At 39.8% G+C, this 17,234-nt stretch overlaps 1 protein-coding gene across 7 annotated transcripts in view; it reads left to right on the top strand.

Annotated features, from left to right (window-relative positions):
- Positions 1-17,234, top strand: part of LOC148029199 (uncharacterized) — a 121,383-nt gene that overhangs the window by 101,176 nt on the left and 2,973 nt on the right. For 5 of the 7 annotated variants that reach the window (XM_087687949.1, XM_087687948.1, XM_087687950.1 and 2 more), the window contains 3 exons: positions 76-198; positions 329-382; positions 11,366-11,489. In XM_087687949.1, coding sequence (XP_087544075.1) covers positions 76-198; positions 329-382; positions 11,366-11,489 — 301 coding nt within the window. Of the gene's footprint in view, positions 1-75; positions 199-328; positions 383-10,533; positions 10,574-11,365; positions 11,490-17,234 lie in introns of all 7 variants that reach the window. The other 2 variants (XM_087687947.1, XM_087687951.1) reach the window with 2 other exon arrangements.

Consider the following 17,234-nt stretch of genomic DNA (forward strand, 5'->3'; position numbering starts at 1 on the left):
AAGAGATAAGTCCTTTTGCCATCGTCAAACCTGCTCTTCTGACCTATGAGCATTTAACTACAAGCTGAGGATCAGTTGATGGAGGCAGTCATGGGAGGTGACAAAGCAGCCCAAGAGAGACTTCGAGCAAAGGCCGAAGAAGCAGAGGCAGAACGTCAAGCTGTTCTTATAGCAATGGAAGCAGAAAAGCAAAATCCGGTTGTACATTAAACATTCTTAAACCTATGGTGCCTAAAAAGATTTGCCACGTAGATATTGTTCATCCTTTTTGTACAGTTCAGACATTAAAACTTCTGCAGTTGTTTATATCCCTTTGGTTCTTTTGCAGGCACTTCGATATGATGATAAAAAAGTGCGAACAATTTCTGATGTCAAGTATCATGTATGATATATGCATCTTTAACTTACAAGCATTAGTTAATGGACACATTGTATATTATAGACCTGTAAGATCAGATGATATTTAAGAAAATACTCAATGAGTTCTTGCAAGACGCAATCATGGTTGCGTGAATGCTCAAACAATCAGACCTCACATGTGCAAGCTGTGTACAAAGCATATTGTGGATCACAACTCTTCAGAAGTTCTTACTTTCTGCTCCCTTTCCTCTCTCTGCTCTCCAAAGCAGTCCTATAGTCTACATGTTCATCCATGAGAGATTCTCAGCTTAAACAAGACTACATCTGGACATCAGCAAATGTGCCAAAGATTATAACAAAATTTTAAATGGGAAACATTGAGATCCAGGACTTTCCTCTCTGCTGCTTTGCCTATTCGCTTCTCCTCTATTTCTTCATCTTTCTAGTGCGAGTTAGGTTTCTTTACTCTAGAACCTAGTGTCACTACTTAAATATCCTAAGACACTAGGTGTACAAACAGTACATTGATACTTTAACAACTTTGCACACCACAAATTACATTGGGCACTATTCAAAATTGGCAAAGTCTAACACTTTTTTGCAATGCCAATGTGATAAAGTACAAGGAAGATCAATCACCAAAGATAGTAAGTTTAAGGACATTTGAAAAGCCTCAAACTTCTCACATGGTAATGCTTTGGTGAAAATGTTTGCCACATTTTCTTGTATACATCAAGTTGATCTCTCTTGCATAACATCTTTCTCTAACATAAGGATAGTGAACCAGGATTTTGTGCTACGACAATAGCACTCTAGTTGTTACAAAAAATGGGTGTAGGATCCTCCAATGAGATCAGTAGATCAGCCAACAATCTGGGCAACCATACACATTCAAATGTTGATGTGAAAGCTGCCTTGTACTTAGTGTCACAAGACAAGGTAGCCATTTTAGGTTGTTTCTTGCTAAGCTATGAAATGAGTGAACAGACTAGAAAAAAACAGTGTCCACTAGTAGATTGTGGAGTGTCAGAGTCACTAGCCCAATTTGAATTGCCGTAAGCTTCTAGTTGCAAGTCTCCCCCCAGGAAATAGTAATGCATATGTTTGAGTACCTTGCAAATAGTGAAAGATTCGCTTAATAGCTTGCCAATGTACTCTCCATGGCTTGCGCATACACTTGCTTATTTGAGATATTGCAAATTGTATGTCAAGGTATGTATTGCAAAGATAAATTAGACAGCCAACAGTTTGTCTGTAAATTGTAGCATTAGAGATCTCACTACTATCATGCATGGATAACTTCAGCCCTGGCTCCATCAGAGTGCCTAGAGGTTTATAGTCTTGCATATTGAATCTATGCAAAATCTTGTCCATATATTGTGATTGTGACATGATGATATCATGCTGATTTTGGGTGAATTAAATCCCCAAATAATAGTGTAAAAATCCCATAGCAAAAGCATGTTTCGGATCATGCTTAATTTGCAATTTTATCCTCTCTAGGTCTGGTGAGTAGCATGTTATCCATATTAAGAATGATAACCAGTAAGTCTCTCCCCCCTTCATTCTTAATATAGAGAGTGGGAGAAGTTGGACTATTTTTTAACCCAATGCTGGACAAATAAGCATCAATTTTTTAATACCATGCATGAGGAGCGTGTTCCAATCCATAAAGAGCCTTGTGCAACTTGTAAACTAAGTACTCTTTTTCTTTCACCACAAACCTTGGAGGCTATGAGATATAAATATCCTCATGAAGATTACCATTCAAGAATGCTTTCTTTATACTCAATTGATGCACTTTCCAACCATAATGTGCAACCATAGCAATAACACCCCTCACTATACTCATGTGGGACATAGGAGCAAATGTCGCCTCATAATTGATGCCTTTCTTCTTGGCATAGCTTTTTGCTACCCAATGTGCCTTATACCTATTAATGGTGCCATTAGCTTTGTGCTTGAGTTTCAAAACCCATTCGGTGCCAATAGCTTTCTTGCCAAGCAACAACTCAACAAGATTCCAAGTACCATTAGTGGCAATAGAATCCAACTCTTTTTGTATGGCCTGTAACTAATGTGTATGTTGTTGGGCTTCATCAAAGAAAGTAGACTCATCATCATCCAATAGTGAGCTCATAAACATGTGCTCATCAAAAGGAGTCTCTACTTCAGTACTGTCAATCAAATATGCCTTCTCTATATTATGTATTCTGTGTCTAGCAGCCTTTCTGGTGCACTGTGGTAAGGGAGCATCAAATTTACACTCTTGGAGAGTTTGTAATAACTATCTAGGGACTATTTTTGTTGCATTGACAATAGCCCTTTCTTGCTCAACTGCATATTCCACTGCTAGAGGCAAACCATGATCAATTAATTGCTAATGGGGGGCACATGGAGTAGTAGAAGCTTGATGTAATACATTTGTTCACGCATTTATGGCAGGTTCAAATCCCAAAGCAAGTGGTAAAAAACCTTCGAAAACATCACCTAAATCATATGTGGCTGGCATATTCAAATTGGTCATGCGAAAAAGCTGCATTTTCACCAAAGATAACTTCCTTGCTGACAAGAACTTTGCGAGTGTGTGGATCATATAATCGTTAGCCTTTGCTTTTCAAACTAAAGCTAATAAAGATACATTTTTAGGCCTTATCATTGAGCTTTCCATGAAGCTCCTTTGGCACATGAGCATAGACTATGCATCCAAGCACACAAAGGTAGGCAACCTTTGGTTTTCTCTCATGCCATGCCTCAAAAGCAGTGTTAGTCTTAAGTTCCTTTGTTGGAGCATGATTCAATACATGATTATCACATTGAAGGCCCTCAAGCAAAAATTTATGTGGTTACCCCTTACTTTTCAACATATATCTAGTCATCTCCATGAGTGTTCGATTCTTTCTTTTAGCAATGCCATTTTGTTGAGGTGTCATCCTCACACTAGCCTGATGTGTGATACCATTCTCAAGCAAGAATGTCTCAAATGTATGAGACATATATCCTACCCGCCAATCTATATAAAATGTCTACACTTTTAAACGTGTTTCAACCTTTAACTTTGTAATTGTCTGATTATCTTTTGGGCAATCTACTTTGCTAAGCTTAGTGTACTATGGTATGAGTACGCCAAGAGGCTTAGCAGTAGCCATAGAAAATGTGTGAAGTACTTTGCTAATGTACTTTTATTGTGAGAGAAATAAGAATTGTTGCTCTCTATCTCTCGTCACATGCATGCTCAAAATGTGTTTAGTTACACCCAAATCCTTCATGAAGAATGAATGAATTCACTCTTTTCAATGCATTAACATGGCTCTTATGCTTACTAGCAATAAGCATATCATCCACATACATCACAATAATAATAAGGTTCCATCATCAGCATTCTTTGTATATAAGCAGTGATGTGTATTGCTTCTCTTGAACTCATGTGAGAGCATGAAAGCATCAAATTTCTTATACCACTCTCTAGGAGCCTGCTTTAGACTATACAGGCTTCTCTTAAGCCTGCACACCAAATGCTCATTTCTTGGTATAACAAAGTCTTTTGGTTGCTTCATGTACAACTCTTCTTCTAAATCACCATGCAAGAATACAGTTCTAACATCCATATGATTAAGCTCTAGATCCATAGATGCTTCTGGCAAATAATACACGGAGAGTGGTCATCTTGACAATAGGTGAAAACACTTCCTAAAAGTCAATCCCCTCTTTCTGTACATAACCCTTAGCCACAAGCATTGGCTTTGTATTTGAATTTTCCATCTATATGCTTGATTTTATAGACCCATTTATCAGGAATGGCTTTCATATCTTTGGGCGATGGGACCAAATCCCAAGTATCATTCTGATACTAAGATTTCATTTCTTCCTGCATAGCTAGATCCCACTTTTTCTTTAACTCACAAGATTGTGCCTCTTTGTATATGAGAGACTCACCCTTATCTGTGAGTGAAATGCAGTCCAAAGAGTGATTCAACCTCTATATAGGTCTTCTAACACATACAGACCTTGTCACCCAATTATCTATATTCTCATGCAATGGGTCTACATCCAAAGGAATGTCAATAACCTCATTATTCGGTTGCTAAACTACATTTTCAAGCTGTTGTAATTCATTTTCAGACTATGGATTATGCTGCCCAAGCTGATTTTCAGCATCCCTTTGCAACCCATTTTCATATGGCTCAATGATGACACACTGAACAGAGCTGAATTTTTAGTAGGTGGCTGATGGCTGTTCAAGTGGCTGATTGTGCTGAAATTTCACTTTCTTCTTGTCTAAGTCACTAGATGTGGCATTCTTCAGTAGCTTTGATTCATTAAATACCACATCTCGTCTGCGTATTATCTTTTCATGCTTGAAATCCAAACTCTATAAATCATTTCACCTTCATCTCCATAACCCATGAAGAGGTCTCTGATGGATTTCATGTTAAGTTTAGTTTTGCTATCAACAGGTACATGTGCATAACATTCATAGCCAAAGATCCATAAGTGATCATATGAAGTAGGTTTGCCAGACCAAACCTTTTCAAGGATGTCACTATCAAGCGCACAATGTGGAGATCAGTTGCAAATATGTAGCACGGTTTTAAGTGCTTTTCCCCAAAACAATTACAGGAGATTAGCTAAGAATAACATGCACCGAATCTTCTCAGATAAAGTGCGATTCATTCGTTGTCGTGTCGCTACACAGACATAATGTGAAAAACCTTGAAGTGTATCATCATCCGACTTTCTTATGAATCTAGAGAGTCAATGTCATCTTAGTCATTAGTGCTAGTGTCCATAGTATGGTTAGTTCCAAAATACGGGATTTTTGGACAAGTTTAGTCTATTTTTGATATTTTGGATATTATTTCTTGTAAATATTCTAAAAAAGTGTAGAAAACTTCTAGAATAGGGTGGCATGTAAAAAGCAAGTAGCTTTTCAACCAAATTTGAGGGATCTTGTGTAAAAAGAAGGGCTTCTGAAATCGCGCAACGCACAATCACAATTTACAGGTAGCAAACAACACTTTGGAAATGGGGAGAATGAGTGACTTGCGAGAATTCTAAGTAGGTGTCCTGAGGTTTTATGTCCCTTTCGGAACCAATGGAACCATTAGATTTGTGGTTTGAGCAACAGAGAAGAAGTTAATGTTTGGTGCACGTTTTTGGGCTACCAAGGAGCTCAAGGAGAGATATAAGGCTTGGAGATTACTTCTGAGTAGTCCTAGATAAGGATTTTGCTTATCTTCTCAGGTTCTATCAATACATGGTGCTTTGATTCGTTGAGCTTTATCTTGTGTATCTCTTGTCTATTCTTTTTCTTCTCTTCTATCTCCTATTCTCTACTTCCTTCTCTCTTTGATCCCTGGTGGATACGACCCTTCAACTAAAACCCCTCCGACACTACTTTGCCACACCATTGGATGATAGGTTATAAGGGATAGTGAGCTCTCATTTACATCACAAAACTGATTGAATTCTTTAATACATACTCTTCCCCATTATCTGTTCTTATACACTTTCGTTTTAAACCCTTTTGAGTGCTAATAAACGCATAAAACCTCTTAAAAACGTCTAATGCCTTACTTTTTTGCTTAAGCATGTAAACCCATAGCTTTCTAGAGTGGTCATCGATAAAAGACACGAAATAACAAAAATCACTATGAGTTTTTATTTACATGGTACATACATCAGAATGGAGTAAATCCAAAATACATGCCTTTCTAGAGGCTCTATGAGAGTATAAACTCTTTACATGTCTTCCCAAAATACAATCATCACAAAATTCAAGCTTTGAATCTTTCACATCAACTCATCCAAGTGAAAAGAGTGACTACAAACCCTTTTGGCTCATGTGTCCAAGACGCTTGTGCCGTAGCTTCATCTATGACTACACTTCTGCAACTACAATAAACTTTCCAGGAAGTGCCTTGGAGTGCAGATAATACAAAGTTCCTTTTTTACTATCTTTAGTGACAAGCATGGATTCTTTTTGCACCTTCCACATTCCACTACCAAAAGTAGTGAAGTAACCCCTACTATCTAATTGCCCAACTGAAAGTAGTTTCTTCTTGATGCCAGGTATATACCTAATATCATGAAGAATCAATTCCTAGCCGTTTTCAAGAGCCAAGTGTATAGTGCTAATTCCCTCTATGTCACATGCATAGTTATTCCCTAGGTAAACTTTCCCAAGGTGACCTATTGTATAGAAAGAGAAACACTCCAAAGACAAGAGTTACATGAAATGAAGTACCATTGTCAACAATCCAGAATTGTGACAAGCCATCATGAGTAGATAATAAGGCATCTATCACATCCTTTTTAGTAATATACATGTCTTCTATTGTCATAGCATGTGAATTTGAAGATGCAACCAGCAAATCTGTAGTATCTTCATTTTATTCTCTCTCTTCAATGACAACCCTAGATACCACATTTGCCTTCTATGGTTATTTAGGGGTAGAGTTGCTATCTTTTTCTATTTTTTTTGCATTTTTCGTTTATTTGCCTTTTGCGTTCTTATTCCTTTTTAAAATACTTGCAATTGGGCTTTTTATGCCCTTTGCATCCACACTAGTAACAAGTGACATCTTGCTGGTTTTCCTTACTTTTGCTGCAATTTTTGTGTTTATTTGCAACATTTGACTTCTTTTCAATTCTTTCTTTTACATTATAGACTAATCCATTGCTACCCCCACTTGCCTTACATCTAATCTTCTCCTTGAGAATAGAACTATGCACACCATTAAAAGTCAAGATGGGGTTGTTGCTCAAAGAGACAACCAATGCTTCCCATGAATTGGGTAAAGTCATGAGCAAGAAGATAGCCTTCAAATTAGGATCAAAAGGTTGCAAGGCTGCGTCATGTAATTGACTCAAAATCACAGTAAATGCATTCAAATGCTCTGAGGCGGGCTTAGATTCATCAAGTTCCAAGTTCACCCAAACTTCACATGTAGTGGGTTCCCTTGATATCAACCAAGATATCATTTGTGATTGCCATTTTAATGTAAGTAATAGCCTTCTTATTCATCTTAGCCCATTCCTCATTTGACAAAGCAATAGGCTTTTGTTCTTCCAAAGCATTATCAGGATCCTTCAAAAACAAGATACCCTACATACAATCTTTCCAAAGATCGAAGTTGTTGCTATCAAATTTTCGAATCTCGAAAAGATTCTTTGTGTTAGAAATGGATGCATTGTCAGCCATTTTCAGCAATAAATTTCTACAATAAAGTGCTGAATACTATCAGCCAATAGCAAGGTTGCTGAATGTAATAGCAGGTTGCTGAATGTAATAGCAAGTGCACAAAATAGACCTCCAAAGGTGCTCAAGAAGTAGATAATTTGCTGCAATTTCAGTCCAAATAGGCTGATTACAGTATATACATGCAAAAAATGTGATAAGTACGCATAAAAGAAATCTCCCACTTCAATAATACATCATTGTAACGCCCATATGCAACAACCCCAAGTGCTGTACATACCAGTGTTTCACTGCACAATGGGCATTCAGTATACATGTACTAAAGGAAGCTGCCTTTTGACAACATTTGATACATCCCAAGTAAGATTTTCTCCCACTAAACAATGAATCTGCTGTTATTTCATTGCCAAAGAATGAATTAGCACAAATACATCACCGATGTGAACAATCCCAAAATTTCTCTGACAAATCTGCCCCAATTGTATTAATACAGGTTCTTGAGTGCCAAACAAGGGCAAATGTTGCAGAAATTTAACAAAATCTGCAAAAGCCCCAAATTTCTTGGGTCCAGAGGTGCACCAATGTCAGTGAAGTCAACTCAGCTGAGCAAAATTTCACTGATACATGAAAAGCCCCAAATGTTCCAAAGCCAATGTGTACAATGTCTGCAAGTTTTGGGTCAAATGTCTCTCCACAAGCATTCGCTGTGCAAATCAAAGAAAATCCCAAAAGGTTTGACTGTTGTAGTGTGTAGAGATTGCTTAGAGTTAATGAATACCAGTCCAGAACTAACAGCAAGACTGCCACGTCACCATAGGAGGACCTGACAGTTGTCACACTGTTCCAGAAGGTATTGCCAGCTATCATTTATCTGATTTTAGGGTTTCAGACTGTCTGTCTGAGCAAAAACAACCTGCGCTTGCCTGCCTGAGCAAAAAATGACCTTCGCTTGTACCAGAGTCAGGGTTTCTGGCCTATCGACTGACAGTCCAGCACAGTGTACAGTAGAGAGTACAGGAGTACAGTGTGTGCAGCAGTAGAGAGTGTACCAGAGTTAGGGTTTGTGCAGGAGTACAGTGTGTGCAGCAGTAGAGAGTGTAGAGAGCAAAAATGTGAGTAGGGTGTGTACCAATGTGGTACACACAAAGAATAAAAGAATGTATTTATATTTAGGGTATGGTACACTCACACCCTTAAGGGTGTGTTCACCTGTACAAGTGAATATATACATGGGAAGCGTAATGAGGGGCCTTTACACCCAATAGGTGGTTTTCCAGCAACCAGCTGACAGGCCAAATATTATGCCTCGAAGGCTACCTTGGTGTCTCTAATGTGAAGCTCTACATCTGGATCAAACCTGATTAGTTGTATGATATTGGCCATAGGAACTATGGGGGCTGTACTGGAGTCCCTTGAGGTAGAAGAGGGACTGGCCATTGTCTTATGGGTCGAGTTTTCTCCTCACCATTGTGTGGGTTCCTATGTTACTGAATTTTCTGCAGTCTGTTGGTCTTGTGCGGTCCCTTGTGAGGAAGGAAGGAGTGAGGGCATGGGCTGGGCTAGGAAAAGGCAAGAGAGGAGCACGAGATGTACAAGCAGGTGGGCAGGCAGGGAGAGGGGCAGGTGCTGTGGGGCCAGGTGGAGATGGAGCACTGGCCAAGGCAGGATAGGCTATGTATTGGTGATTTGCTGCACTCAGGATCCCTTTCAGAGGACCACACTCCCCCTCAGCCTGCTCCCACAAGAGAGAGCCAGTCCTTGAGCATCTACTGTATCATACCTTGCAGACTTGGTTGCTCATTGAGTTTCTTTCATTCCCATTCATTCATCTGTCTCTTGTTGATTTGCATTGTCCAAGTTCATAGTGTTATTTTTGTTCATACAATATCTGTAGACTGTGTTTACTCTGCAAACCCTAGTGTATCCTCACATATTGATGCTGCAGCAAATGAAAGCAAAGCTGAAGTTGGTTACAAATATAATTTAATGAGTGGATAAGCACTCATGCTTCTGCTCATGTTTCAACTGCACCTGATCTGACTAAGGGTACATGTGTGACACATTTGTATGGAAAACTTATAAGTGACCTGAAGGAAAGGGAATCCTTCCCATCAGAATGAACAGAAAAGTCTCATGACAACTGTGTGATGATTCTCCCAAAACAGATCTACCCTCAATATGTCATTCTGTTTTCCACGTGCACCTACAAAAGACATGTAGATGCTACATATGAAAATCACAGGGATTCTAAAACCACATGCAAAAAGAAAAGATATATGATATATCCTTGCATCCCAACGTTTTGCATACATGGCTGTCAAGGAAGCCTAGGTGAAAGAGGAGTCGTATAATTACTCCAGGTCATGGACATTGTGAAACCAGGGATAGCAGCTATGAATACAGATAGCTAAATGAATTTTAGCCCTCCAATTGTTGGCATGGAATAAATGAGACTATAGAAATCTCAAACATGCAATGTTAAATGTAGGAGGGCAAAGATACATATAAACAAAGACTCTAAATAATGCATGCAGTCAACTAGCATATATTACTTCCAAACCATGAAGTATACAGCTGGCTGATGTATTTTTGGAGGGGGGGAGATTGATTTTCTGTTTATATAGAGAATTTCTGCAGATGTACTTTCTCTGACCTCATTTCCTCACATAATATTCATGCTTGGTTGTTTTAACAAGCTGCCGCCTAAACAATGCCCCTCCCCCTCCTACCCAACCCTTCAAATTCTCTTTCCTTGTGCTCTAGACTCTTGTCCAAGATTGTGCTGTACTTTACAGGTTGTATAAGCTGCCATATCTGGGTTCTCTTTTGTGCTAACAGTTTTTTTCTGGATTACAACAAGAGTAAAGAGATGATAAAATGTAAAAATAGAAGGATTAGAGAGCATATTAAAGCTTCATCAGGATTAGGGGTATCAATATTTTATGATATGTTACTTTCTGGCTGTTATGCAGAGAATGAAAAGGAATGAAGCTTTCAAAAAACTAGAGAAAGGTTGATTAACATGGATATGGACCCTCTAAACTTAACTCTTTCCCTTCTGCACCATTAGGTGCATTATGTTGTCCAATTACAAAAGCTACGTAGGAGTTCATTCTTTTTTATTTGCATCATTATGTAAACTCTTATGCATGCATACAATTCATTTCTGGTCTGTTGTGCATTTTGAGATGAACTTAACAATATTCAATTGTTTCTGATCTGGAAAGCTTTGGTGTACAATTGATCAAAGCATTGTGTAATAAGAAGATGCCTTCAGAAATTTTGTTTTATTAGGTGCCTCTCTAAGGTCTGCCTTGGATAGGAAACTGTTGAAACTTGATATTCTAGGCCAATTTCATGTTGCATCTTTCCTTGAAGCTTGTATTTTGATATTAGATGATGGCAAAATGACAAGCAATGTCTATTAGACAGCAGACAGCAAGACTGAAACCTAGTATGTAAGGAAAGCAGCACTGCCAAAGCACACTTGGTTTCTAAATATTGGCCAGCTTGTGCTGAGAATCAATTTATCAAAGCTTCTTCAATAGATAATTGTAATACTGCAAGGGGTACCAGGGTTTGGGGCCATTTTGGTGATGTCTATGTGCAAGAGCAATCTAGCTCCCTTGTGTAATATATGCTTTTTGATTTCAATAGTGCTAAATTATTGATGCAACAGGTGGTTCTTTATTGCCCTTTTGCATGCCAGTTTTATGAGATTAGGTGTTTTGAAGCTTCTTGGCTAGTTCCTTCATGCTAACTGTTTCTAGCTCCAAAATGTTGCTTGATGAAATGGAACTGCAGCTTGGCAGCCATCATTTGCACATTTGGAGTATCTTCTGTATCCATGGAGGCACTGCCATTAACATTCAACAGACACCCTTGGCTGTTCATGGTTCAAGTGCCATTTTTGCCCCTTTGCATCATGGTAGGTAGGTGAAGTTCATTTGCTTGCTAATGTATCAAAGGGATTGCATAATGCATCCCAGTTTCTGACCAGGATTTAGGAACAATGAGATAGACTACTGATTTCCATGTATGTGTCCATAATAGTAGGGGCTTGTACATGGGCTGTAATTGTCAGATGGTTGCTCATTAGTAGCACAAGCATTACGTATCTTATGTTGTGATTTCCTAGGTTGTCCAGTAAAGTATTTACTATTGGCTTGCATAGACAAACCACTCCCCAGCTTGCCAGCTTTGTGTTGTTCAGTTGGACACACCACATCACTGTTTATGTGATTGTCCTTGGCCCAACATGTGACTTGTATCTTTCGAGCAGTGTTTCTTGGCACACTGCATCCATACCCTCATGTGGGGTGTAGTGACTTGGCCTATGGATACTGAACATGCCCTTGGCTGTGAGGACCCTACTGACAAGATTGTATAGATTATCCTCATCTAGGGTTACTTGGGTCTCTAATGCTCATGCGTCTGCCCAGTCTCCTCTTGCACCACTTTTAGATGGGTTCTATGAGCTGCCTTACTGCTTGGAACATCTCAACTGCCCAGTGTCCTGCAGTGAATGATCATGATTGTGTCTCCTCAGTTGATACAGAGTTGAAGAAGCTGAAGGGGGAGAGAGTGCACAATGGATTGTGAGAGCGAGGCGCGAGCTGCAGAGCTGAGAGTTAGAGAGAGTGAACGCAGAGATAGGTGTACCAGATCATGATGGTACACAAAGAATAAAAGAATGTATTTATATGTTAGGGTACAATAAGGGTGTGTTCACATCCGTATGACTATAAATACGGAGACGAAGGGACTTTACACCCAACAACCTCCCACTTAAAGGCCCGAAATGGTACCCTTAAGCTAACCAACTCCCACTAACGAATGCAATGCTCATGCTGAGCCTTTGCAAGACACTTAGTGAGAACATCTACAGGGTTATCTTGGGTTTTGACCTTAGTTAGTGTGACAAGACCATCTTCCAAGACGTGTCGAATAAAGTGGTACCGAACATCTATGTGTTTGGTACGTGCATGGAACATGGTATTCTTAGCCAGACATACTGCACTTTGGCTATCACAACTAAGCATTGGAGTACGTGAAGAAAGACCAAAATCCTTGACCAGACGACCAAGCCAAATAGCTTCCTTAGAAGCTTTTGTGGCTGAAATATATTCAGCTTCTGTAGTACTCAGTGCCACAATTTTTTGCAATCTTGAACACCAAGAGATAGCCCCACCAGCCAAAGTAAACACATACCCACTAGTAGATTTCCTAGTGTCAAGATCTCCTGCCATGTTTGAATCACAAAATCCCTACAACTCTAGTGTACCCTTTTCATAGCATATACACTTTTCTTGTGTACCTTTCAAGTATCTGAAGATACATTTCACTGCTTCCCAATGTGGCTTGCCAGGGTTAGACATGAATCTGCTAACAACTCCCACTGCATAAGCAATGTCAAGTCAAGCTGCAACCATGGCATACATCAAAGATCCACAAGCTGATGCATAAGGTATACCATACCCTTCATGGCACTAGCAGCTGCATCATCCTTAGGGCAATCATCTTTGCTAAGCTTTGTATGTGGTAGTAAAGGCACACCAAGAGGCTTAGCATCAACCATATTAAACCCGTCAAGTACTTTGCTGATGTACTTGTCTTGTGAGAGAAACAACAAACGTTGCCCTTTTAATGCGCATGCCCAAAATGTGTTCAGTTGCCCCCAAATCTTTCATGGAGAAGGCTGAATTCAGCTGCCTTTTAAGAGCATGCAATGTACTCTTATGCTGTCCTGCAATTAGCATGCCATCCACATATAAAACCAGCACAATAAGGCTTCCATCATCAGCCTTTTTAGTGTATAAGCAGTGATTTGCATGACTGCATTTAAATCCATGACTGAGCATAAAGGTATCAAATTTTTGTACCATTGTCTAGGGGCTTGTTTCAGCCCATATAAGCTGCGTTTTAGCTTACAAACCAAATGCTCTTTGCAGTAATAAGGAGGCTTCACTTGTTTTCCATATAAGCAATCATTACAAAATTCGAGACCAGAGCCTTTTACATCAAATTTCCCTAAAGAGGAGAGAACTTGAAGGCCTTTCTGGCTCATATGACCAAGTCTTTTGTGCCAAAGGTCCATCTATGAATGGACTTCAGCCACAGCCAAGAATTTGCCAAGTAATGCTTTACAATGCAAGTAATATAAAGTCCCCCTTTTGCTACCTTTAACAATTAGCATAGAGCCCTTATGGACCTTCCAAGATCCACCACCAAAGGTAGTAAAATACCCTTTAGCATCAAGCTGCCCAACTGATAGTAGACTTTTCTTTATGCTAGGTACAAATTTGACATCCTACAAAATTAGCTCTTGGCCATTCTCAAGAGCCAAGTGAATGGTGCCAACACCCTCTATCTCACATGCATAGTTATTACCCAAGTAAACCTTGCCTAGGCAACTTGCAGTGTATTCAAAAAATGACTCCACAGAGGGGGTAACATGAAAAGAGGCACCGCTGTCCACTATCCATGATTGTGACAACCCATCATGAGCTGAACGTAAGGCATCAATTACCTTTTTTTTGGTGATGTGCATATCACCTGTTGCTGCCATAATATCTGCATCATTACATGAGGCGACAACAAGTATCTCTTCAGTGTTAGAAAGCTCTTCAATGACCACACTAGATGCAACATTTGCCTTTGCAACTTCTTTTGAGGAAGAGCTGTCATCATCTTTCTTATCATCCTTTTTTTTCTTACCCTGATGTTTCTTTCTTTCTTGCTCTTTCTTAAAGTACCGGCAATCGGGCTTTTTATGCCCTTCATGCCCACACTGATAACATGTGACATCCTGTCGTTTGCCCTTGCTTTTGCTTTTTCTTTTCCCTTCAGTAGCTGCATTACCCCTCTTTTCAGACCTGCCTCTTACATGGTAAGCTGAGCCACTACTTTCACCACTAGACTTTCTTCTAATTTCTTCATTAAGGATTCAACCCCTAACACCATCAAAAGTCAAAGCGGGATTGTTGCTAAGTGATACAACCAAAGATTCCTAGTTGTCGGGCAAAGTCATCAATAAGAAAATAGCTTTCAATTTATCATCGAAAGCTGCCAAACCAAAGTCCTGCAACTGACTTAAAAACCCTATGAAAGCACTCAAATGCTCAGATGTTGGCTTAGACTCATCCAACTCCATGTTCACAAGTTTACACATAAGATGCACTTGATTCACAGGAGTTGTATTTTCATAAGTGTCCTTAAGCTTTTTCCATATAGCATAACCTGTATCAAGACGCTTGATGTCTGTAAGTACATCATCACATACTACCATCTTAATGTATCCAATGGCTTTCTTGTTAAGTCTAGCCCAATCCACATTTGTCATAGGTGCAGGCTTAGTCTCCAAGATAGTATCTTCACAGTCCTTGAGAAACAAAATGCCTTGCATCCTATCCTTCCACAAGTCAAAGCCAATGCCATCAAACCTCTTGATTTCAAAGATGGATTTAGTGTCACTGCTGCTAGAAGCATTTGCAGCCATTTTTCAGCAATACACCAGAAATTCAATACTGCAATTTATAACAGCAAAAATGAGCTGAATATTCAGCTGATTTTAGCTCTTTTTAAAAAAAAGTAAATAATAGCAAGATTCAGTCCAACTACATGTACAGCAGTAGAACGAATGACTTTCAGCTGTATGACTGCACTTTCAGCATACATTAAATGCATACATCACTGCCAGGTAACTCCGATTTCAGCAATATCACCAAAAAAATACATCTGCAACAATCCTAGATCTGCAAATGATCACTAAGACTGCTGCAACATGAATAATCAGCAATACATCAACTCAATGGGAGCTATACAGCATGTGTATTGCATAGATACGTGCTTGTATCAACTTCTAATACACAAAACACCAAGAAATCTCTGCAATTTCTCCAAAATCGCACAAGCGGGAGATAGAAATGCTCAAATCACTCTGCTTATGGCAACAAGATTGCTTTAGAAATATTCCCAAAGTGCATTTCATGCATCAACTTTGCCAAAATCCATAGATTTCAGCAAAATCCCATAAATTTCACTATCAAATTTGCCCCAATTGCATTAATACATGTTCCCGAGAGCATAAAACGGACAAATTTAGCAAAATTTCACAAAATTTTGCGAAAGACCTAAAATTTCTGGGTCCAAGTGTGCACGAATGTCAACCAATCTAACTCAACTGAACAAAATTTCACCAATACAGCAAAAGCCCCAAATTTTATGGGTCCAATGTTGAGAAATTTCACTCAAATGAGTAAAATTTCAGTAAATTTGGCGAAATCCCAAATTCAAACGCGCACAATGTCTGCAATTTCTGACGCATATGCCTCAATTATGCATGAACAACACTCAATCTGAAAAGCCCCAATTTTCTGGGCCTAAATCTGCACAAATTTGCACGCTGTGCTTGCGCGCGCGAACACCTGGAAGAGAGGAGATAAAATAACCCAAAAATTTTTATTAAAAAAACGAAAGAGGGGTCTGTTGACCCGCTGTCTAGGTCCGTGACTTGTTAGGCATCACGTCGCTTGCCCGATCGCCGCCCTGTGTGGTCACGCTGGCGCCTGGTCACTAGCGTGTCGCGTCTGGTGCTCCTAGTTGTTGTCACTAGGTCGTCGTGCTGGACACGATGTCCAGTCGTCTGCTGGACACGAAGTCCATTGCCATCCTTGCCGTCACGCTTGCTGCTGCCCATTGGTCCACGCTGGTCACGCTGGACCTGCCGCCTGGTCCTGCCTGACTGTCACCTGTGAGCTGTTGCCTGTCACCTGGCAGTCTGGTCAACTGCCTGCGTCAGCCTGTTGCCTGACAGTCACACACTCAGCAGCTACTAGTCACCCTGACTGGTGCTCGACTGACCTTCTGCCTCGAGCTGTTTGCAAGCTGCCTTTGATCTCGGGAAGCATGCACTCTGTGCTCTAATACCAGTTTGAAGGGGGAGAGAGTGTGCAATGGAGTGTGAGAGCAAGGCACGAACTACAGAGATGAGAGTTAGAGAGAGTGAATGCAGAGATAGGTGTATCAGATCGTGATGGTACACAAAGAATAAAAGAATGTATTTATATGTTAGGGTACAATAAGGGTGTGTTCACACCCGTATGACTATAACCATGGAGATAAAGGGACTTTACACCCAAAAGAAGCCTTCTTCAACTCACTTTGCTTATATGTGGATGTTGTTTAAGCGCCTTTATGAGGAAAGAATGGAGGCTTTGTTCCCAAGTTCTAAGCTTGTACAATTTATCCCTCCTATATATCCTAGAGTAACAATCTTTGAGAGTTGGATATGGTCAAAGCTCAGTCATACGTTCCAAGGTTACTTGGACAAGAAATAGGGAACAGCAGAACATGCTGAAGAGCACCAATGGGGCCATGGGCCTTGCTGTTCCTTTCTTGGTAGAAGCATGGTTCTGGCATTTATTGGGAGTATCATGCTCCCCTTTGGCTGTTTCCTGCCCTCCTGATTTATAGCTGTTTGGCTTTTGTATATACCTGGGACCAGCAGCATGGGGTGTAGTATTGCACTGCCTTGTATAGTTAATTCTTTATTGATAGAAGGGATTTTTATGGGGGGGAAGTTCTCAGAGCAAGATGCTATATCTGCTCCGACAGAAAAACCCTCTCTTTTACACACAATGTGGAATTTGGAAACCCAGCTGGGATAGATAAT

Source organism: Lygodium microphyllum, chromosome 11, assembly GCF_053477565.2.
Source record: "Lygodium microphyllum isolate KBCC chromosome 11, Lygodium_microphyllum_v1.1.10, whole genome shotgun sequence".
Classification (NCBI taxonomy): Eukaryota; Viridiplantae; Streptophyta; class Polypodiopsida; order Schizaeales; family Lygodiaceae; genus Lygodium; species Lygodium microphyllum.